This window comes from Ovis canadensis, chromosome 1 (genome assembly GCF_042477335.2).
Source record: "Ovis canadensis isolate MfBH-ARS-UI-01 breed Bighorn chromosome 1, ARS-UI_OviCan_v2, whole genome shotgun sequence".
Taxonomy (NCBI): domain Eukaryota; kingdom Metazoa; phylum Chordata; class Mammalia; order Artiodactyla; family Bovidae; genus Ovis; species Ovis canadensis.
The window spans coordinates 110,271,118-110,294,194 of NC_091245.1; the positions used below are offsets into that span (position 1 = coordinate 110,271,118).

General features: G+C 38.4%; 2 protein-coding genes across 2 annotated transcripts in view; one reads left to right on the top strand and one right to left on the bottom strand.

Annotated features, from left to right (window-relative positions):
* Positions 1-1,036: 1,036 nt before the first annotated feature.
* On the top strand, positions 1,037-1,990 carry OR10Z1 (olfactory receptor family 10 subfamily Z member 1). The gene has a single exon (XM_069571743.1). The coding sequence runs from the start codon at positions 1,037-1,039 to the stop codon at positions 1,988-1,990; it is 954 nt and encodes a 317-aa protein (XP_069427844.1).
* Positions 1,991-11,960: 9,970 nt separating this feature from the next.
* The window catches only part of SPTA1 (spectrin alpha, erythrocytic 1), an 81,689-nt gene continuing 70,572 nt past the window's right edge, over positions 11,961-23,077 (bottom strand). Inside the window, exons 43-52 of the mRNA XM_069545130.1 lie at positions 21,119-21,328; positions 18,993-19,289; positions 18,076-18,188; positions 16,901-16,918; positions 16,366-16,417; positions 14,811-14,998; positions 13,916-13,969; positions 13,636-13,782; positions 12,975-13,119; positions 11,961-12,430 (exon numbers count right to left, since the gene is read on the bottom strand). Coding sequence (XP_069401231.1) covers positions 12,305-12,430; positions 12,975-13,119; positions 13,636-13,782; positions 13,916-13,969; positions 14,811-14,998; positions 16,366-16,417; positions 16,901-16,918; positions 18,076-18,188; positions 18,993-19,289; positions 21,119-21,328 — 1,350 coding nt within the window. The 3' untranslated portion in view covers positions 11,961-12,304. The remainder of the gene's footprint in view (positions 12,431-12,974; positions 13,120-13,635; positions 13,783-13,915; positions 13,970-14,810; positions 14,999-16,365; positions 16,418-16,900; positions 16,919-18,075; positions 18,189-18,992; positions 19,290-21,118; positions 21,329-23,077) is intronic.

The following is a 23,077-nucleotide window of genomic DNA, read 5'->3' on the forward strand; positions in this document are numbered from 1 at the left end:
CCTGGGAACAGGGGTTTGGAAGGTTCCCTGATATCACTTGGGAACATCACTCTGGCTCAGAATAGGAGTTTCTAAGCTGTATCTCAGGTCCTTTCTCCTACAGACAGGTCTACTGGGGGTCAGATTAGTACATGGCTGCTTAAAGGCAGGAGTTGCCCTCACTGTCAGCTGCTTCAGGTGAGTAGGGAATCCTCCCTTGTCTAATCTCTTCGAGACAGTGGAGCCTGACAGCTGATCACTGGCCTGAAAGATGTGCAATTTCCCCTGATTTATCCTTCAATGCTTTGCATAGACTCACATGAACAAGGGCTTGCAGGAGGGGCGTTACAGATATAAGATTATTGTTGAGCAAACTGGTTCTTATTTTGAATCATATGACTGGGTGTCCCACAGTGACTGAGAAGAGTCATCATTGTTTGGGGGAAATAATGTTTGATTAGAACACAAGGCACTTTTTCTCTAGTCTTGGCTTATTATAACTTCAAGGAAGTCACTCCACCCTTTTGGCTCTGTCATAGTCTCTAAAATAATGTCCATCAAGCTACCAAACTTCAAGTTCTAACAGGCAACATGATGTGTCCACATGTGTATTATGTGGTTTTGTGTGAATAATGTCAGTATCAATATATGTGTGGTGTGCATATCTACATATATATGTGCTGACTGAATATATGTTAATTTATAATGTGTGTTCATTTCCAATGTGTGTGCATGTTTGATATTAATGGTAAATGTGCAGTGCATAGTTTTGAACATGTAAAATGTGCACAATTATGTGAGTGCTTTGCATGTGATATGCATGTATATAAATGTATGCATATATGTAGTCACATATGTGTGTATATTGTGTATCTTTGTATTCACATATGCACATCTATATATGTGAGAATGGATTCACAAAGTATCTTTCTGAAGTTTATTACTGTCTAAATCTTTTTAGTTACAACAGGTACAAAAAAATCAGGATCCGCCTCCTCTTGGCTTTAGAAGAAACTAGACATCTACTGGCAAAGTGGAAGGAATCAAGTCAATCAGGATGTCACTCAGGATGGAGCAGACCAATGCAACCTTCCAGAGAGGATTTGTCCTCCTAGCCTTCTCCAGCTTTGGGGAGCTGCAACTCTTGCTCTTTGCATTGTTCCTCTCCTTGTATCTTGTCACCTTGACGAGCAATGTCTTCATTATTATAGTCATCAGGCTGGACAGCCATCTGCACACCCCCATGTACCTCTTCCTTTCCTTCTTAGCTTTCTCTGAGACCTGCTATACTTTGGGCATCATCCCTAGAATGCTTTCTGGCCTTGTCAGGGGTGGGCAGGGCATCTCCTATGTGGGCTGTGCTGTCCAAATGTTCTTCTCTGCTTCATGGGCCTGTAGCAACTGCTTTCTTCTGGCTGCCATGGGCTTTGACAGATATGTGGCCATCTGTGCCCCACTACACTATGCCAACCGCATGAATCTTACCCTCTGTGCCCAGCTTGTTGGCACCTCATTTCTGAGTGGATACCTCTTTGGTCTGGGAATGACACTGGTCATCTTCCACCTCCCATTCTGCAGCTCCCATGAGATCCAGCACTTTTTTTGTGACACCCCGCCAGTGCTGAGCCTGGCCTGTGGAGATACAGGCCTGAGTGAGCTGGGAATCCTGATCCTCAGCCTGCTGGTCCTCCTGCTCTCCTTCTGCCTCATCTCTACCTCTTACACCTACATCCTGGCAGCGATCCTGAGGATCTCCTCTACCGAGGGGCGGAAGAAGGCCTTCTCCACCTGTGCCTCGCACCTCACAGTGGTCATTGTTCACTACGGCTGTGCCTCCTTCATGTACTTGAGACCCAAAGCCAGTTACTCTCTTGAGCGGGATCAGCTTATTGCTGTCACCTATACTGTGGTGACTCCTCTCCTCAATCCCATCATTTATAGCCTAAGAAATAGGGCTGTGCAGACAGCCCTGAGAAATGCTTTCCAAGGGGGATTACTGGGTAAAGGATGAAGGCTACCCGATGGGACAGTCTCCTTTATGCAGGCTGGACAAACACTAGAAACCGAGGCCAGTGAGCCACATGTTAGTCTTAGGCCAAACCTACCTATCCCAATTCCCTGAGAGAGCCCCATCCTGTCTCTTACAGGTTCCCCAGGGCTGCTGGGGAAATGCCGAGATAGGGCTTCCAGCTCTGGTTACTGTACTTAACTCACAATGAGCTGAGAGTCTGAATTTTCATTTCCAGCCTCCCATATGTCAGCAGTAGTTCCTGAAACCCAGTTCATTAAGAATTTTCTAACTAAGCTAAACAAGATGAAGGGAGTTTCAAGCGTCCAAATTCAAAGCAGCTGGGGTCCTTCCAGGGATACTATAGAGATTTCTAAAATCATTATATAATTAGACTACCCCACCAATAATGTTCTTCCAAGATCTGAAACTTAGTGACTATCAGGTTAGCAAATCAGTTTGAATGCTTTGCTAAATGAAAAGGTCAATTTTTGTGTGTGTCTCCCACTAGATGTCTTTAATCTTTTTATGTAGTTGCTGTTGTTGTTTTTAATCTCTGGCTCATTATTTCTTTGCCCTCCTCTATTTAACTAGCTCTCCTAGTTGGTTGGATTCTATCTACTTCCTATTTTCCTTGATAATTGCTATTCTTCTCTAAATGACCTCCTAATCTTGGGTATATGGGCCTCTTCATTTGGGTCACTACTTAGCATGGATACTGTCCTTTAAAATCTGTTCTGGAGCTCTCTATCCTGTTTGTTTTACTTTCCACCCTCAATATGCATGGTACCAGACATTTTTAGGGATAAGTAAGTGAAAGTCACTCAGTCATGTCCAACTCTTTGCAACCCCATGGATTGTAGCCTGCTAGGCTCCTCTGTCCATGGAACTCTTCAGTCAAGAATACAGGGGGTAGCTGTTCCCTTTTCCAGGGGATCTTCCCAATCCAAGGATTAAACCCAGGTCTCCTGCATCACAAGACGATTCTGTAAAGGTGGAATGAATTCACACAGTTGTCAGGTAGGTGTTCAAGTACAGGCTCTGCCACTTACAGTGTGACCCTGGGTAAGTTACTTAATCTTTCTCAGCTTCAAAATCCTCACCTGTCAAGCAGTTTTATTAATAACTTCATAGTTTTGCATTGCTGACTGCTGCTGCTACTGCTGCTAAGTCACTTCAGTCGTGTCCGACTTTGTGCGACCCCATAGACAGCAGCCCACCAGGCTCCCCCATCCCTGGGATTCTCCAGGCAAGAACACTGGAGTGGGTTGCCATGTCCTTCTCCAATGCATGAAAGTGAAGAGTGAAAGTGAAGTCACTCAGTCGTGTCTGACTCTTAGCGACCCCATGGACTGCAGCCTACCAGGCTCCTCCATCCATGGGATTTTCCAGGCAAGAATACTGGAGTGGGTAGCCACTAGAGTCATGAATATAAATTATTTAGTACAATACTGGATCATATTAATAATCGTCTTCTAACAAATGTTAGCTGCTATAATTAATAATGTGCTAAGCAAATTGATACTGGCTTTTAATTTAGGGAGAGGTTATTCTCAATGGAAGAACATAGGAGGCTTCATGTCGAAGGTAGTACTTGAACTTATTCCCAAAGAGTGAGTAAATTTTGAATGCAGTAAGTGGAAATAACTACATATATTCTAAGATAGAAGTGAATAACTAAAGTCTTAGTGGCAAGACAATCCACTCCTGTTACAGAGTACAGTGAGTTGTCCCAAGGGACAAAAATATCTCACAAGTGATGGGTGAAGTTAGCTAAGGTTAAGACTTCTTTGTGCATGGCATTGTGAATACCTTGCTTCAGATTTGATGCTTTGGGCAGTAAACTTTTGAGCAGAGAGTGGAATTGAATCTGGAAAGTGATTTAAGAAGATTAATCCAGTAACAAAAAGTGAAGTGTGACCCCATGGACTATAGCCTACCAGGCTGCTCTGTGCATGGGCTTTTCCAGGCAAGAGTACTAGGGTAGGTTGCCATTTCCTTCTCCAGGGGATCTTCCCAACCCAGGGATCGAACCTAGGTCTCCTGCATTGCAGGCAGACGCTTTACCAACTGAGCTGTCAGGGAAGCTCCAATCTAGTAACAGAGAAAATGATAAATCTCAGGAGGCAGAAAACAGAGGCAAGGAAATCAATAAGAAATCCATTGACATTGTTCTAAAGGCGAAAGGATTTGAATAAAGACAGAAGCATTGGGAACTGACAGAAATGTAGACATAAGAGATTTTGAAAATGTAGGATTCATATGTTGCATCAATAAGTTAGAAGTGAGACAAGACTTAAGAGAGAGAAGAATGTATATTATGGGAATGTTTTGCAGATAGGGATCCATATTTTTCTATGCTCTCGATGAAAAAACATATCCTCTAGTGAGAATTCAGTGGAAATCGAATCTGGGAGAAAGAAAGCTAGTTCAAGAGAGGAGAACAAGTTGTAGAGAAATAGAGTGAAAGGCTTGAGTAGAAAGAACTTGAGTCAGGGAAGAAAAGCCATGTATGAACTCTAAACTCCTTTTCAGTGAGTCTGGAAGTAACCTCCTCATTACACTGAAGCTGTTTGAGCAGATTCATTTCCAAAGTGTATGCAGTTCATCTAGAATAACATTCCATAAATGTAAACTCAGCAACAATGTGTAGAGATGTTCTAAAAATTGCTAAGTATTACTCCGAGGTCTGGGCTTTCCTGGTGACTCAGATGGTAAAGAATATACCTGCAATGCAAGAGACCCAGGTTTGATCCTTGGAGAGAGGAATGGCTACCCACTTCTGTATTCTTGCCTGGAGAATTCCATGGACAGCGGAGCCTGGAGGACTATAGTCCTTTGGGTTGCAAAGAGTCAGGAAAGACCGAACCACAAACACTTTCACTTTCACTCAAAGGTCCAACTACCTTCTAAATGTAGTAGTCTTAAGTATGAAAGGGTATAAAAATCACCTGAGGGATCATCCAGTATACATTCCTGGGAACCATCTCCATAGATCCTGACACAATTGCTCTGGGGTGGCAGGCAGACATAATCTACAAAACCCCTATGGTGATTCAAATTTCCTCTCTTGACTACAAATACAACCATATGCTTAAACAAGTCTTCCTGCCAGGTACATACACACACACAGCAAAGCAGAAGTCGAACATGACCACATATGCCCTTAAAAAAACCAAACAAACAAACAAACAAAACCTCATGTCTTTTTAAAGAGCCAATTAATTCTATAAGTTTCTGGAATCATTTTGCTTGAGTTTAAAGCATAGTTTTGCCACTTCTTAAATGATCTAGAGGAAGTTTATTAACATTTCTGGGCCTCCATTATCAATACCAGAATGGAATTTTAGCAGTATCTATTTTGTAGGGCTTTTTGTGATGATTAAGACAAAATATTTAGAACAGTGTCTGCCATACATGAAAGACCCAACATGACCATCTATTACTATTTGAAGTTTCTAGGCAGTATTGCTTTAGGCTGATACATATGTCACCTAGTTTATGCTGGCAGGAGTTAGTGACAAGCATCCTAAATATCATGATATAACCAGGCAAGAGTGAATGCTGTTACCTGGCACAGTGCCTGGCTGGAGAAGGTAGGAAGATGGACTTAGATCCATCTGAGAGGAGTAGGTGCTAGAAAATGGGTCAGGCTCTAGGGAAAAAGAATCAGATGACTTCCAGGCAAAAATCTGGCATCAGGGAGGCCCATAAAATGTTAAAGAGAAAATTCAGTTAGGAGTGAATTTTGGGGACCCAACCAAGTGGTAGTAATCATGAAAGAAAAATCAAGAGTGTAGGCTGTGTCTCAGAGGCAGGCTCCACTCTATAAATTATAACAAAGAGAATTACCAAAAGTGGAGCAGGGATTCTAGATTAAGATAAGCAAACAGAAGATCTAGAAATGATGACTATGTAATATGTGGAGCTTAACCCTGAGATCAAGAAGGAAATTTGATATAAGTTCTAATTGTTCTAATATATAAGCTGAATATTTATATTCATAATTAAGATATGCATGATAATTCCCATATTGTCATTTTTTGCTTGAGTGCACATGTGGTCAGAATCTTATTTCAGAAGGTGCTGTGTGTAAGTCTAACAGTACCATCTTTTTAAGGCTTTTTTAAAAAATTCTTTAGATAAATACTATCTTCTTTAGCCTCTATATTATTGCAAAATGTTGGCTGGATGAAGCACAAGCTAGAATCCAGATTGCTGGGAGAAATATCAATAACCTCAGATATAAGGATGACACTACCCTTATGGCAGAAAGTGATGAGGAACTAAAGAGCCTCTTGATTAGAGTGAAAAAGGAGAGTAAAAAACTGGCTTAAAACTCAGCATTCAAAACACTAAGATCACGGCATCTGGTTCCATCACTTCATGGCAAATAGATGAGGAAACAGTGGAAACCATAACAGACTTTATTTTCTTGGGCTCCCAAATCACTGGAGATGGTGACTGAAGCCATGAACACCAATGCAATATTGTAAAGTAATTAACCTCCAATTAAAATAAATAAATTTATATTAAAAAAATAAATAAAATAAATAAAAGATATTTGCTCCTTGGAAGAAACGCTATGACCTCCTAGACAGCATATTAAAAAGCAGAGACATTACTTTGGTAACTAAGGTACATTTAGTCAAAGCTATGTTTTTTTCCAGTAGTCATGTATTGATGTGAAAGTTGGACCATAAAGAAAGCTGAGGGCCAAAGAATTGAAGCTTTTAAACTCTGGTGTTGGAGAACTCCCTTGAGAGTCCCTTGGACTCCAAGGAGATCAAACCAGTCGGTCTAAAGAAATCAATCCTGAACATTCATTGGAAGGACTGATGCTGAAGCTGAAACTACAATACTTTGGCCACCCGGTGAGAAGAACCGACTCATTGGAAAACATCCTGATGCTGGGAAAGATTGAAGGCAGGAGGAGAAGGGGACGACAGAGGATGAGATGGTTGGATGTCATCAATGACTCAATGGACATGAATTTGAGCAAACTCCATGTGTTGGTGATGGACAGAGAAACCTGGCATGCTGTAGTCCATGTGGTCACAAAAAGTTGGACACACAAAAAGAGTTTGGTCACAAGAAGTTGAGAGCCTGAACTAACTTTTGTTGATTCTTTAGATAAATACTATTTTTTTTTTAGCATCTATATTATTAATCTCCTTTTCTGAGATGTTACTAATGGTCCTTCGCCTTTAAAGACTCATCACATACCTAACAATCTGATTTAGGACTTTCAGATTTTTGGCAGGGATCAAGGGGAGAATGGAACCATATTCACCTTTGCCTTTGGTTATTACAAACAAGCACTTTTTTTGGATTTTCCAGGCTCAATAAGTGTGATATTAAATGATACTGATTTTTGATGGCCTAATTAAGATTTCCAGGAGAAATATCAATAACCTCAGATATGCTGATGACACCACCCTTATGGCAGAAAGTGAAGAAGAAATAAAAAGCCTCTTGATGAAAGTGAAAGAGGAGAGTGAAAAAGCTGGCTTAAAGCTCAACAATCAGAAAATGAAGATCATGGCATCTGGTCCCATCACTTCATGGGAAATAGATGGGGAAACAGTGGAAACAGTGTCAGACTTTAATTTTTGGGGCTCTAAAATCACTGCAGATGGTGATTGCACCCATGAAATTAAAAGACACTCCTTGGAAGGAAAGTTATGACCAACCTAGACAGAATATTCAAAAGCAGAGACATTACTTTGCCAACAAATGTCTGTCCAGTCAAGGCTAAAGTTTTTCCAGTAGTCATGTATGGATGTGAGAGTTGGACTGTGAAGAAAGCTGAGTGCTGAAGAATTGATGCTTTTGATCTGTGGTGTTGGAGAAGACTCTTGGGAGTCCCTTGGACTGCAAGGAGATCCAACCAGTACATTCTGATGGAGATCAGCCCTGGATGTTCTTTGGAAGGAATGATGCTAAAGCTGAAACTCCAGTACTTTGGCCACCTCATGTGAAGAGTTGATTCATTGGAAAGGACTCTGATGCTGGGAGGGATTAGGGGCAGGAGGAAAAGGGGATGACAGAGATGAGATGGCTGGATGGCATCACTAACTCAATGGGTGTGAGTTTGAGTGAACTCCGGGAGTTGGTGAAGAACAGGGAGGCCTGATGTGCTGTGATTCATGGGGTCACAAAGAGTCGGACACGACTGAGTGACTGAACTGAACTGAACTGAACAGGCTATGAATCTTTTCAACTATAATATTTTTCAGCTCATAATTTAGTAACACAATTTAGACATTTTTGAACATTTTTTGAAATGTTTTATTATTTTTCAAAATATGTAATTGTTTAAGCAAAAATCAGTAAAAAAAGAAAACAAAACAAAACTATACATTATTAGCAGCAAAGATAGCTTTTTAGTTTTAACTAAATTTTTTTTTCTTCTTTTTTAGAGTGAAGGACCCTTCAGATTTTATTTTGTAAACTTCTCACTGAAGTATGATTGACATAAAATGTGTACATATTTAATATACACATATAATTTGATGAGTTTGAGGATATACAAAAGAAGGCAAAATTGTAGTTGCATGGCTATTTTGAATGGAAGACTTTGATGAACTAAGGTCTGGGATTTTTGTTCTGTCTTTTTTTTTTTTTTCTTTTACTTTTTTTTACTTTACAATACTGTATTGGTTTTGCCATACAGTGACATGAATCCACCACGGGTGTACATGCGATCCCAAACATGAACCCCCCTCCCACCTCCCTCCCCACAACTTCCCTCTGGGTCATCCCCATGCACCAGCCACAAGAATGCTGCATCCTGCATCGGATGTAGACTGGTGATTCGATTCTTACATGATGGTATACATGTTTCAATGCCATTCTCCCAAATCATCCCACCCTCTCCCTCTCCTTCTGAGTCCAAAAGTCCACTACACATCTGTGTCTTTTTTGCTGTCTTGCATACAGGGTCATCATTGCCATCTTTCTAAATTCCATATATATGTGTTAGTATACTGTATTGGTGTTTTTCTTTCTGGCTCACTTCACTCTGTATAATCGGCTCCAGTTTCATCCATCTCAACAGAACTGATTCAAATGTATTCTTTTCAACGGCTGAGTAATACTCCATTGTGTATATGTACCACAGCTTTCTTATCCATTCATCTGCTGATGGACATGATCCTCTACATCAAAAACCCTGAAGACTCCACCAGAAAATTACTAGAGCTAATCAATGAATATAGTAAAGTTGCAGGATATAAAATCAACACACAGAAATCCCTTGCATTCCTATACACTAATAATGAGAAAGTAGAAAAAGAAATTAAGGAAACAATTCCATTCACCATTGCAATGAAAAGAATAAAATACTTAGGAATATATCTACCTAAAGAAACTAAAGACCTATATATAGAAAACTATAAAACACTGATGAAAGAAATCAAAGAGGACACTAATATATGGAGAAATATACCACGTTCATGGATCAGAAGAATCAATATAGTGAAAATGAGTATACTACACAAAGCAATTTACAAATTCAATGCAATCCCTATCAAGCTACCAGCAATGTTATTCACAGAACTAGAACAAAGAATTTCAAGATTTGTATGGAAATACAAAAAAAACAAAAACAAAAACAAAAACAAAACTCGACTAGCCAAAGCAATCTTGAGAAAGAAGAATGGAACTGGAGGAATCAACTTGCCTGACTTCAGGCTCTACTACAAAGCCACAGTCATCAAGACAGTATGGTACTGGCACAAAGACAGAAATATAGATCAATGGAACAAAATAGAAAGCCCAGAGATAAATCCACACACATATGGACACCTTATCTTTGACAAAGGAGGCAAGAACATACAATGGAGTAAAGACAATCTCTTTAACAAGTGGTGCTGGGAAAACTGGTCAACCACTTGTAAAAGAATGTAACTAGATCACTTTGTAACACCACACACGAAAATAAACTCAAAATGGATTAAAGATCTAAATGTAAGACCAGAAACTATAAAACTCCTAGAGGAGAACATAGGCAAAACACTCTCCGACATAAATCACAGCAGGAACCTCTATGATCCACCTCCCAGAATTCTGGAAATAAAAGCAAAAATAAACAAATGGGATCTAATTAAAATTAAAAGCTTCTGCACAACAAAGGAAAATATAAGCAAGGTGAAAAGACAGCCTTCTGAATGGGAGAAAATAATAGCAAATGAAGCAACTGACAAACAACTAATCTCAAAAATATACAAGCAACTTATGCAGCTCAATTCCAGAAAAATAAACGACCCAATCAAAAAATGGGCCAAAGAACTAAATAGACATTTCACCAAAGAAGATATACGGATGGCTAACAAACACATGAAAAGATGCTCAACATCACACATTATTAGAGAAATGCAAATCAAAACTACAATGAGGTACCATTTCACACCAGTCAGAATGGCAGCAATCCAAAAATCTTTAAGCAATAAATGCTGGAGAGGGTGTGGAGAAAAGGGAACCCTCCTACACTGTTGGTGGGAATGCAAACTAGTACAACCACTATGGAAAACAGTGTGGAGATTCCTTAAAAAATTGCAAATAGAATTGCCATATGACCCAGCAAGCCCACCGCTGGGCATACACACCGAGGAAACCAGAATTGAAAGAGACACATATACCCCAATGTTCATCGCAGCACTGTTTATAATAGCCAGGACATGGAAACAACCTAGTTGTCCATCAGCAGATGAATGGATAAGAAAGCTGTGGTATATATACACAATGGAGTATTACTCAGCCATTAAAAAGAATACATTTGAATCAGTTCTGATGAGATGGATGAAACTGGAGCCAATTATACAGAGTGAAGTGAGCCAGAAAGAAAAACACCAATACAGTATACTAACACATATATATGGAATTTAGAAAGATGGCAATGACGACCCTGTATGCAAGACAGCAAAAAAGACACAGATGTGTATAGTGGACTTTTGGACTCAGAGGGAGAGGGAGAGGGTGGGATGATTTGGGAGAATGGCATTGAAACATGTATACTATCATGTAAGAATCGAATCACCAGTCTACATCCGATGCAGGATACAGCATTCTTGTGGCTGGTGCACGGGGATGACCCAGAGGGATGTTGTGGGGAGGAAGGTGGGAGGGGGGTTCATGTTTGGGATCGCATGTACACCCGTGGTGGATTCACGTTAATGTATGGCAAAACCAATACAGTATTTTAAAGTAAAATACAGTAAAAATAAAATTTTTCTTTTAAGAAAGAAAATTTCTACTAACTCTTACACTAATAGATAAAAGTAAATGAAAACAAAAATTCCTTTTGAAAAATATTTGGCTGCATTGGGCCTTAGCTATGGCATGTGGGATTTTTGTTGCATCATGTAGTATGCTTCATTGTGGCATTCCAGCTCTCTAGCTATGGTGCAGGCTTAGTTACTCCAACGCATGTGGGATCCTAGTTCCCCCACCAGAGATGAACCCACATTGCCTGCATTGTGGGGAGAATTCTTAACCACTGATCTACCAGAGAAGTCCCAAAGATTATTTTTTATCACATTAAAATTTTGAAGAAAATTCAGGGACGTAGAGGACAAAAGGAAGACCTTCTATGCTGCTACTTGGCTGTTCCCAGAGTAATAACATTCGCCTTAATGGGGAAGTATGAAAAACGGACAGATGAAGAAGAAAATGAGTGCTATGCTGGTCTTCCCTATATGGTTCCATTTTATAGATGAAAATATCAGGGTTTCCAGAATATCAAATATCTCCATTTTCCAAAGCAAGAATTTAATCAAATTTCAAGCTCAAGAAACACTTTGTAAATTATCTTGAATCTTATGTATCTACTTTGCCAAGGCCCTAATTTACAGTATATTTTGCTGCCTATATTTAGATGATAGTACAATTGAAATATAGAAACTTAACTGAATCAGGAACATTTTATTTCACATTGTCCTTTCAAAAGTAAGAACTTTAAAGCAAAAAAAAATGCTTTAAAAAAAGGAAATACTTTATTCCATAATCAGAACAAAATAAAGTAATATTACATAGAACCCAACAAATGAAAAATAGAAACTTTGTTTAACACCCTTCTTCAGTGATAGTTGCATATAAAATAAACCCATGGCCTCCTCTCCTCCAATGTCATTAATGCTTTTATCTCTCAAGCTCAAGATTTCTTTTTTCAGGTCCTACAATAATGTAACACACACACACACACACACACACACACACACACACAACTATCTTCCCATTTTCCATATCTGCCTATCTCCTTCATCCCCCAATACTTCCCACAACATCCAGATTCTCTGACCCAGAAAAAGCTGCCTCTCAGTTGCCAAAGTAAGAACTGAGGAAGCCAACGTAATCATAGCCAGCAGGTTGGCTTCGGCCCCGGGGATCCACATATTGCTGCATACGTGAGGCACAGAATGACACTTGTTCTGGGGTTAGGGCCTGAAACATAAAAAAAAAAAAAAAAAAAATACCGTGATAGAAATTCAGAATAGCTGGCTCCTTTGGGCTTCTAATATGCCCTAAACTCAGGAAGTAGAGAGGTCTGGGCAAAAGCAGCAGGTCCTGGGCCTATCATGTGCTTGTCTTACAGAAAGAAATCTATAATTTCTAACGAATAGGACCAACTCATCTTTTTAACTCAGTTCTTATCCAAAGAATCCCATTTCCTTCTGATTTCACTGTTTACCCCATTCTTTAAATTTGGCTTATTAAATAAGCAGAATAAAGAAATAGTCTTAAAACCAAGTAGCATGTTTGGGATTGATGATGAAATAATTAGATATTGACTATAGGTTTTTGAGTTGGGTCAAAACAACATGAGGTAGTGAGCAAAGCAAATGATAACCAGTGCATGACAATATCTGAGAAAACATAGGGAAGAGGAAAGTAGTTGCCTATAGTAACTAGGGAGAAAGACCTGAGATGAACAAGATCTAGATGATGATGAGAGTGCAGTGAGAGTAGATACAAACGGGAATCTGACCTGCTTCATGTCCTCTTTCGTAATATAGGCTTTGCCCTCTGCCAGGGCTTGGAAAGAATCTTCTAGTTCATCACTGGATCTGATGTTCTCTGACTCCTTATCAGTCAAGAAGTCGATGTACTCGTCTTTTGAGATATAGCCCTTTCTGTTGGAGAAATAGATCAGAAACTGTCCCCTCTCAAGACAGAGAGGAAGACAGGCCCCTTTCTCACTCTACTCAGTGTCTCAGAGACACAGATAAGATGAACCTTCTAAGTACATGTTCCATCTCAGCTCTCTGAGACAATGGGATATGACCTTTATTTGATCCCCATCCTCATACCCTTAAGCCAAATAGACAGTTTCTTAAGTTCCAGTCACTGTTTCCACAGGAGTAATTCAGCCTGACTTCCTAAGTAGAATTTGGGAATTTTCCACTAGCACTGTCTCTAAGTATCTCAAGCTCTTCAAACTGAGCTGAAGACCTCTATTTCTGGTCTTGTTTGGTCTTTAGTATTCTAAAAGGATGCCAAAAGCTGCCCAGTTCACTTATGGTAGTCTTTATCTTCCTACTCTCAAGATAAATTAATTTTATATTTTATGGATCATTTTACTTTCTGCTTTGCCCCCCTCACCCAAGACCTATTCCCTGCTATGGTCTGGGCTTTGGTCTTCCTCCTACCTCCCTGGATCAACAGCATCCAGGAATTTCTCAAACTTGGGCTCAGGTTCACCCTCCTCCACCATGGGCAAGTAGTAATTGAGCCCTCTCAGGCAGGACCGGAAATCTTTGTGACTCAAGCGACCTGTCAAATTCTCATCAAAGTGCCTAAAGAACAAAAAAATATTTAATCAGGTTCAGCAAGAATCAGATAAAACCACACCAAGGGGGAAAAAAAATAGTTATTTGGAACTTCATTCTGAATTGCCTGCAAAACAATCAGCTATGAAGCTATACTCACCTAAAGGTTGTTTCAAATTCTTGTCGCGTCTCTTCACTGAGACCAGTGATGTCTCTGAAAGAAAAACAAAAATTAACCCATGAAATAAAACAGAGAAATATAAATAGACATGCCATAATAGTCATAGAGGAATTTTAGTGACTATTAGGCTAGTCAAGTCACCTAGTTCAGGGGCTGGCAAACTGTGGTCCATGGGCAAGGTCCAGGAGATCACTCACTTTTGTACAGTCAATGAACTGAGAATAGTTTTTACATGATTGAAAATAATGAAAAAGAAGAATATTTCCTTAAACCTTAAAAATTGTGAAAAATTCAAATCTTAGCAACCATAAATAAAATTTCCCTGGAATATGTTTATGCTTATTCATTTATGAATTATCAATAGCTGTTTTCACAACAGCAGAACTGAGTAACAGCACAGCAGTTAAAAAAAAGGCTATATGGCTCACAAATTCTACAATATTATCAGGATCTTTACAGAAAAGTTTGTCTAAATAACTAATGCTGCCAAAATATTTTATTTAGGAAAAAATTATCTTCTGCTCTATACTTTGAATATTTTTTTCACTCCAGACATTTTAATGGGAATTTTACAAAAGGGAATGCTCTCTGAAGAGGTCATATAAGATGGTGCATAGACTCTGAGAAATGGAAGGTAAGTAGACCCAGGAAGATGATAGTACCGTCTCGCAGTTTATAGAGGACTCATATTTTTGTTTTAAAAAATCATTCTCTGGGTCAGCAAAGAGAGGAAACTGGTTCTGGAGTTAATAAGTGCACTATCAGTGAAGCAGCCATTGTATCCAGCACCCCAAAAGTTTAGCCTTGGAACTAAGTTTCTAATACCTAACACCACCCACATCCTTGCCCAGCCTTGACCACAAATTCTCAATACCTGGCTTGGATTTGTTGTTCTAAACTGTGTTGCCTTCGCATCCCAAGCTGGTAGAGCTGGTCCCACTGCTGAGCCAGCCCAATGGTGCTGTATTTAAGGTCCAGGACCAGAGCCTCTTCTAAGCTTTCTCCCAGGTCCTCAATCTTGGTCAGTTGATGCTTCTTTGCCTGGATTTCCTTTTGCTTCCTCTGGAAAAAGACAAAGAAGAGAAGCAGTTATCTGTGGTACCAGGTCCAAATCTAGGAATAATATGGAAGGTAAGAAGCTGATAAGTTTATATTTCCCTTCATTGCTCCTTTTCAATTATCTTCAGGAATTTTTCTGTCCTTTGTAAAAATTGAACTACTCAGGAAAACCATCTCAATTCTCCATTCCTCATTTATAAAACGATAGGAAGTTTAAGTGATATGACCTCTGTCATTCTGGTAACCTGTAATATATAAATCTAAGGGTTAGCAGTCATACACTGTAGACAGAGAAGGGTAGGACTTCTAGGATCCATGCATCATCAGCTCCCAGTGATCTGCATCATGAATGATTTGCATTATTGATTGCAGTTTATTTCTGAGGCCCACTTACACTTCCCAGTGTTCACACGTCAGTCTCCTTCACTGGCTTGGACAGACTTCTACAAGATGCTTCTGTGAGGCACATTAAATGCCAAATATTGGCATTTAGGTCATGCTTTTCAACAGGGAAATATCTTTCCCAAGAAAGTGAAAAGTGAAATTGCTCAGTAGTGTCCGACTCTTTGCAACCCCATGGACAGTAGCCTACCAGGCTCCTTCAACCATGAGATTTTCCAGGCAAGAATACTGGAGTGGGTTGCCATTTCCTTCTCCAGGAGATCTTCCAGACCCTGGGATTGAACCCAGGTTTCCCACATTGTAGGCAAACACTTTATCATCTGAGCCACCAGGGAAATCCTAAAGGAGGGAGAAGTGAATTGGTCATGATGATGGGGCTAGGTGTGAAAGGCATGAAAATATATTAGATAGTACAGTGGTTTGTGGGTCTCCAAAAATCAATCCTACCTGGCAACATCTTTTTAGCATTAAGTTCTCTCCTTGGGGATAAATTAGATTTAATTAATTAAATATTTTTTTTTTCTTGTGGGGAAGCAATAATAAAGATAAGGTGAAAGTTAAAAATACTGTTCTAGCCACTTCTTCACCCAATTGTTAAGAGACAATTTATATTCAATTTTATTTTCTTACCACATCAAAACATAAATTCATCAATATTACAAGTTGTAGGCTATAAGCTTTTGTATTTGTTCCCTTACTTAATAACTATAGTAAATCTATAATATAGATATTATTGACTCCATTGTGCAGATACAGAAATTAAAGTTGAGATTTAAGCAAACTGACATCCATGTCCATAAAGTGGTGCCCAATGGTTAGAATGCAAATTGTTGGCAAGATTGACAACAGAGCCTTAGGCATTTTGGGCCAGGGGATTTACCTAAAGGAATCACCAGTTTCCTTTAAGTAGTTCTTGGACTCCTGCAAATTCCAGCAATATTTAGAACTAATAAATAAACATTACTTACTTTATTTGCTTCCAGCTGGGATTCTAGTGTTCCTGTTTCTTTTAGCAAAGATCTATTTAAGAACCAGAGGAAAACATTACTTATAATATCACAAGTCAGTATGTTACACAAATAGACCAACCCAAATCTCCTATACTCCTATAAGTTCTTCCAAGATATATGGCCTTTCTGAAATGAATTTTCACAATGCCAATTTTTCATGAAATTAGACCCTCTCTGTTGAGTTGGTAACCTTGTTGGACAGATGAAAAGCAAAGTAAGGTTCCTCTATGCTTACAAGAGAGCTTCCATACTCTCCTAGTTCTTATTTTCAAATATACCCTTAACCTAGTGTAAGCAAGACTCCACCTAGTGGGTGATAGGGCCAGAATGATATACATGCTTATCCCACATTTTATTTAAGGGCCTTCTAACCCCACATATATTTAATTTATCAGATTTGCAGTGGGATGAAGATACTTTAATACTAAGGCCTCCTTAATTAATTCTTTCAGAATGATACAACAAAACAAACAGGATAACATAAAATACTGACCCATCCAGAAAATAGTCCCTGGATATGGAGGTCCAGAACAGGAATCAGGAGAGAGAAAAGGAAAATTATGTTAACAAGGATTATTTCAATAATCTTCTTTCTTCAGATGTGTGATACATTCTAAATTCTTTATACCTAAAGGATGAATCTGTTCAACCCACTGTCCTCAAAGTGTCCCCCAATCTGAGAAACACAGAGCCTTCTGTGCAACTCGTTGCTTTAGGATGAAGAGCTCAGGGGTCAGGCGACATGCTCAGTATTGGGTCCCTGCTTCCAGAGATGAGAGACCAAAGCCAGAAGCAGAGGAGGGTGAGATGTGTGTCCTTTGTCTTCAGTCAGATGTTTTTTTTTAAAGCCGTGATACAGGATTTCTTCCTGTTCCTTCTTTGATTTATCCTTGTCACTGAGCTCATAGGAACAGAAGCATGAATTATCTAAACTGACACTTTAAACTCTCAAAACTCCACAATTCTGATACACCTGCTGAATACAGTCTACCAACTTTGACCACTTATTCATTTATTATACCCTCCAAATCTCCTTTTTTCCAGGTCATTTGCCCCAGAAGATGTAACAAACGTTATCTTCATAGAGAATTTTGCATTTAATAAAAGCAATTAGCATATATTTATGTCACTTGATTCTTATGACAGTTTTAGTGGTCAAGCAATATAATAGTTTCCTATGAAGTATTCACAGTATACTCTGGTTGTACCAATAAACACATATGTGACCTTGAGCAAGTCAATTTATCTACTGAACTTCTTTCCACATTTAAAAACAGAAGTAATAACATCAGTGTTGTACACTCTTCAAGGTTATTCTGAAAGTTAAGTGATATAATGGATTATAAAATTACAGTGTAAAGTGCAAAGGGGAAGGCAAATGTAAGTGTATGTTATTATTTTGGGGCTGTAACTATAGGCAAGAGGAAAGAAAGTGAGACTTTCAAATACTGAATAAAGAATGAGCAATGAGATGAAATTCTCATTTCTCAATTTTGCAATGACTGATTTAGAATACAGTCAATTCCAGATAAAAAGCACAGACAGGATATGGCGATTTTAGGACAACATAAGTACTCTAGGAATTACCCCTTCCCTCAGCTATGTATTCCATCCCCAGAGTGGAATGTGTGGCATAAGGATCATGAGTTTGGGGGTATCACAGCACACCTGGTCTCCAAGATCCAATTAAGGAAGGCACTGGCATTCTGTTCAAATTCCTGGCACATCTCAAAGTTCTTGATCTGTCTTGCCTCTTCATTTTCCAACTCCTGCTCTCTTTCCTAAAATCCCAAATCACAGATAGTAGCGTGCACATTGAAGACTTTTTCTTGCAATAAAGTAACTGGTTCCTAGGCTCATCTGCACATCTCCCCTCTTCCAAATTTCACCTGCCTTCCAATGGCATTGCCTGTGTGCTCAAATTTCTTCCAGTCTACCTCTTCTCATCTCAGAAATATGAAAGAAGCTTATTCAGCTTTTCAGAAGTACTTGCAGATGTTACCAAGCCCAGTAAAAAACAAGCTAGTAATAAAGGCAAGTCTTTCCTCATGTCAGTATTTTTCCAGTTGAAATTTCATTTAAATGAAAAGATAATAGGAGTTTCCATCTAAAATTGGTGAGTTTATAGTGAAATTCTTCTTCGCAAACTTGTATTTTCCATAGCTTCAGTAATGAGCATTACTATAGACAGACAAAAATTACACACAAGCACATTAAAAAGGCACTTTTGGAAGTTTGTATAAAATAGAAAATGCTTTTGAGCATATAGACCGCAAAGACATATACAAGCCTCATGAACTTTTCATAACACATTTTTAGAGCCATCTTCTGGAGCTTATGTTTGCTTCTCTGAATCACCAGTCAACACTCACACACTTGAGACTGTCTGAACTATAGGGCATAGGGCTCTGCCTATCATGAACGTATTTCCAATTTTTTTCTTAGATTGACTCAGTTCATGACTGCTGTCCCAATATAATTATTAACAGTGTTCCTTTCTCTCTCAAAGTCCCCAAATCCAGAAAATAAATCAAATGATCATGTTCACTATAGCTAAAGGAAGTATCTTCTCTGCCCCAACCTACCTTGATGATATCAAATAGGTGGTTCCAGACTCTCTCTAGCACCTCCACTGTTAACCAGGTATAGGGGCTAGAGAGCACATTTAGGGCCTTAATCTGCTGGTCTAGCTCTCGCAAATCATTGAAGTCTGCTCGGGCCTTTGTCAAGGAGGCCAAGAAGGCCTCATGGTCCTTCCGCAGCTTCCGGATTGCATCCAGGGAGACACAGCGCACGGGCTCTGACAGGTCTTCCTCCGCCTTCTCACACCAGTTGTTGAAAGCTGAGGCCTTGTGTGCAAATTCCATGAATAGAACCTCAGCCTATAAAGAAAAAAGACAATTCCATCTTTTCCAATAAAGTTCATCAGCAGAAAAGAAAACAGGATTAAAAAATGACTGTCTTCAAATATTTTCAGTACCAACACGCTAAGAGGGCAGAACTAAAACCAATGGAGACCATGCAATCAGATGGGTGGATGTGTGAGTTCAAGGTACAAGCCCTGATCCAAGCATTTTCTCTTTTCTTCCAACATTTACAAATGAAGTTGGGTAACTTCTAGGATTATTTTAACCATACGATTCCCAAAGTGACAAGGGTAGTTTTCAATGATAAGATTTCATGATTTCTTGTTCTGATGTCTGTGTTCCATGACTAATTGGCACGTAGTATAACATGCATAAATTAAGTTTAAGTGAATGAATGGATGGATAATTAGATTTAAAAAGATCATTTGTGGGATAGGCATTTCTTCTTTCTCTGATCTGCAGCCCTCAATGCCTTGATGTTTTTTTGTGTGTGTATACTGAGTTGTCTTCCTACCTTCCTCTATACCTTGTTCAGAGCTCATCTCATGCCTAAATTCCCTGCTTAAATCCATTTCTTAGCCTCTAACCTATATATTTAGCCATGCAATACTCTCTGGAGTATTCTGAATGACTGTGAATTTCTAAATAAGAGAAATAGTATGGATTTTTTCCAAACAGAAGGTAATAAAAAGTTTTAGATTTAAAACACATCATATATTTTGTGTCAGCTGATTGTACTTTCAAAGAGATTTTTTTATACAGACATGAGAATCAGTTTTCATCTCAAAATGGGTTAAGAGGAAGAAAACTGACCCAAATGGAAGGGAGATTGCAAAGGTATTGTATACCATTACGTTGTCACTGTATTCATTTCAGCAATCTATACACCAAAATAGACCAACACAGAAAAAAACTATTACTGCCCCTACCTTGGAAGGACATGGAAACCTATAAATAATGTCATATATTTTCATAATATTATGTATCAACTGAATATTTTACATAGATTTTATAATCATAAAATAATATGTGATTGTCCATTAATTGCTTTAATTTTGCACTTAAGATTAGTTTCTATAAGTTATATGTCCCTCAGTACAGTTAAAATTAAGAGTCTGACTTTTATTTGTGTGTCTCCTGATTCCTTTAATTCTCTACTTAAACTTGTGGCCAGGTACAATATCTTATGGTTTAGAAGTACTCAGTATTTTCACTGACCATCTTGACTTCCTTTTACTATTAATAATTTTATCATCAACATCAAATATCTTAGCAGTCACCAAAAGAAAGAACATTTTAATAGCTATATCTATATAGAACATAGCAGTTTATATTACATTTTCAGGTCCATTATCTCTTTTGATAGTAATCAAGATTCATCAAGATATGACGGCGATATCACTCTATTTTCTAAATAAAGAAATCAATGTTCAGAGGTGTTAAGCAACATATAGAAGATCCGCAGCTAGGAAAGATGAGAACACAAATTTTACTTGTCTAATATTCCTTTTATTTGAGTTAGAAAAAACACAAGAGCAATCTTGACTCCTATATGCCAGTATTAGTTCTGCCTTAAATTAAGATCTTCTAGTTCTTGTCTCATCTACTTGTTTCCAATATATGTGTCTGACTTCCATCATAAGTCAGCTGAATCAATCAGTTAAAAAAAAAACATCAATCTAAAAATGAATTACTTCATGTTTATAAGAATATCTTCCTGATTCTTTGCAATATACTCACTTAATTGTCTATAGTATTCAAACATGGTTTCCAGTATCTATTTCTGGATATAGATATTCAAGGTCAGGTGTTGGCGCATCATTTTTTTTTTTTTTTTTTTTTACCTCCAGTAGGGGCCGTCGTTTCTCTAGCAATTCCTGTCTATGGACTTCAGAGGCTTGCAGCAGCTGTTCCCAGCGCCGCAGCAAGGCAGCATGGCGCTCCTCAATGGCTTTTGTCTGGCTGTGCTCAGCAGCCACAAGCTGATCCTTCAGGTCAGTTATCTCAGACAGTCTCTCTTGCTGGAAGCTCTGCAGACTGGCATGCAGTGTGTCCTGAGAAAGACCCATAGAGAAGGTGTGAACAAAAAATAATGCAGATTCTAAGGGGTCACTCACACCTGCGTTCCACCACATTGGACCTATGCAAGAGTTTAGAGTAGTGGACAATTTTTCCAAAAAGGAAATTTGACTTAGAGACTTTCGTAAACATTTGGAGATGGAATTATGATTAAATTCCAGTGTTTTAAAACTGGGTTTTTAGATTAGGTGCAAAACTAATATTAAGGGAGATTGGGAGCATGATGTGATATTTCCAATCTTCCAAATCAAAATTAAATCCTTCTTAAGGCTCACTTTCTAAGACTCTTTTATATCACTTATTAGATTTTGCATTCTAGTTAGTATTAACAGACATGCACTACTAGAAATTGTGAAAGTATGCAAACTAACAAAAGACCTTTTACAGGTGACAGTGTGTGTGTGTATGTGTAAATGATATCAAAATCACAAAATTCAGGATGTTCCAATTTGTTTTAACAGGGTGGTGTGTATTTGACCAATCCTCCCTTTGAGAACAATTTTAACCACTGGATAAAAGCACAAAAAATCAGCTGTTTAAAAGGGATCAGGATGCAACTCAAATAGCTATAACTTGAAGTATCAAAATTACAGGGAGAAGGGAATAGTAGCTAAGTAAGAGTAATACTCTGTCACTTTTTCCTTTGAATTATAAACTATGCAGGGTGAAGTTGCAGAGAAAGCACCTGCTCAGAGCTTTTGATCATCACATTAGAGCTAAAAGGACAGAAACTAGAATTCTGGGAAACTGAAGCATTCACTATTTGAGGAAACCATGAAAAGGGAGCTACAGAAAAGGAGGCTAAGAAAAGGAGGCTCAATAATCTCTTCGTATGTCCAACTTAGGGCATTTACAGATTCCTGAATAGAAGTTGTAGAAGTCAAGCAGAAAACAGTAGCTAAGAATCTAAAGTATAAACAATCTAAAGAATCTAAAATCTAAGAATTTTTTGCAGTCACACAGTGTTGAGATCAGGACACATCAAATAGGAGCAGACTTATTGAAAGAGGTTAAGTCTGTAAAGGTTCTATGTTTAAGAACAAACTGAAAAATGGCTAGGCTTCAGAAAAATTGAAATCATATCTTTAATCATTAACCAAGAAAGTAGGGATTGAATAGGGCATGAGATGGGAGAGAAGTATTAAATTATAGATTCAAATAAAAACTCATGAATTACTTTAAATGTAAATGGATTCACTACTCCATGAAAATCATCAAAGTAGATAATAAATCAACACTCAACTATATGATATTTATAAAAGATACATCTAAGATGTATTGACACTCTACACTTCTATGTTCATTGCAGCATTATTTACAATAGTCAAGATATGGAAACAAACAGCCTGTCAAAAGAACAATGGATAAAGAAGATAGGTGATATACATATATGGAATACTATTCAGTCACGAGGAAGAAGGAACCCTGCTGTTTGCAACAACTTGGATGAAACTTGAGACCATTATGCTAAGTGCAATGTCAGACACAGAAAGACAAATACTTTATAATGTTATTTATATGTTGAATCTAAAAAAGCCAAACAGAATATATTGGAGGTGAGGGAAATGGGGAGAAATTGGTGAAAGGGCAAAAACTTCTACTTATAAGATTAACAAGTTCTGGAGATCTAATATACAGCATGGTAATTATAGTTAATATTCCTATATTATATACTTTAAAGTACATAAGTGTTAAAAGTCTTACCTGTTCTCACCTTAAAAAAA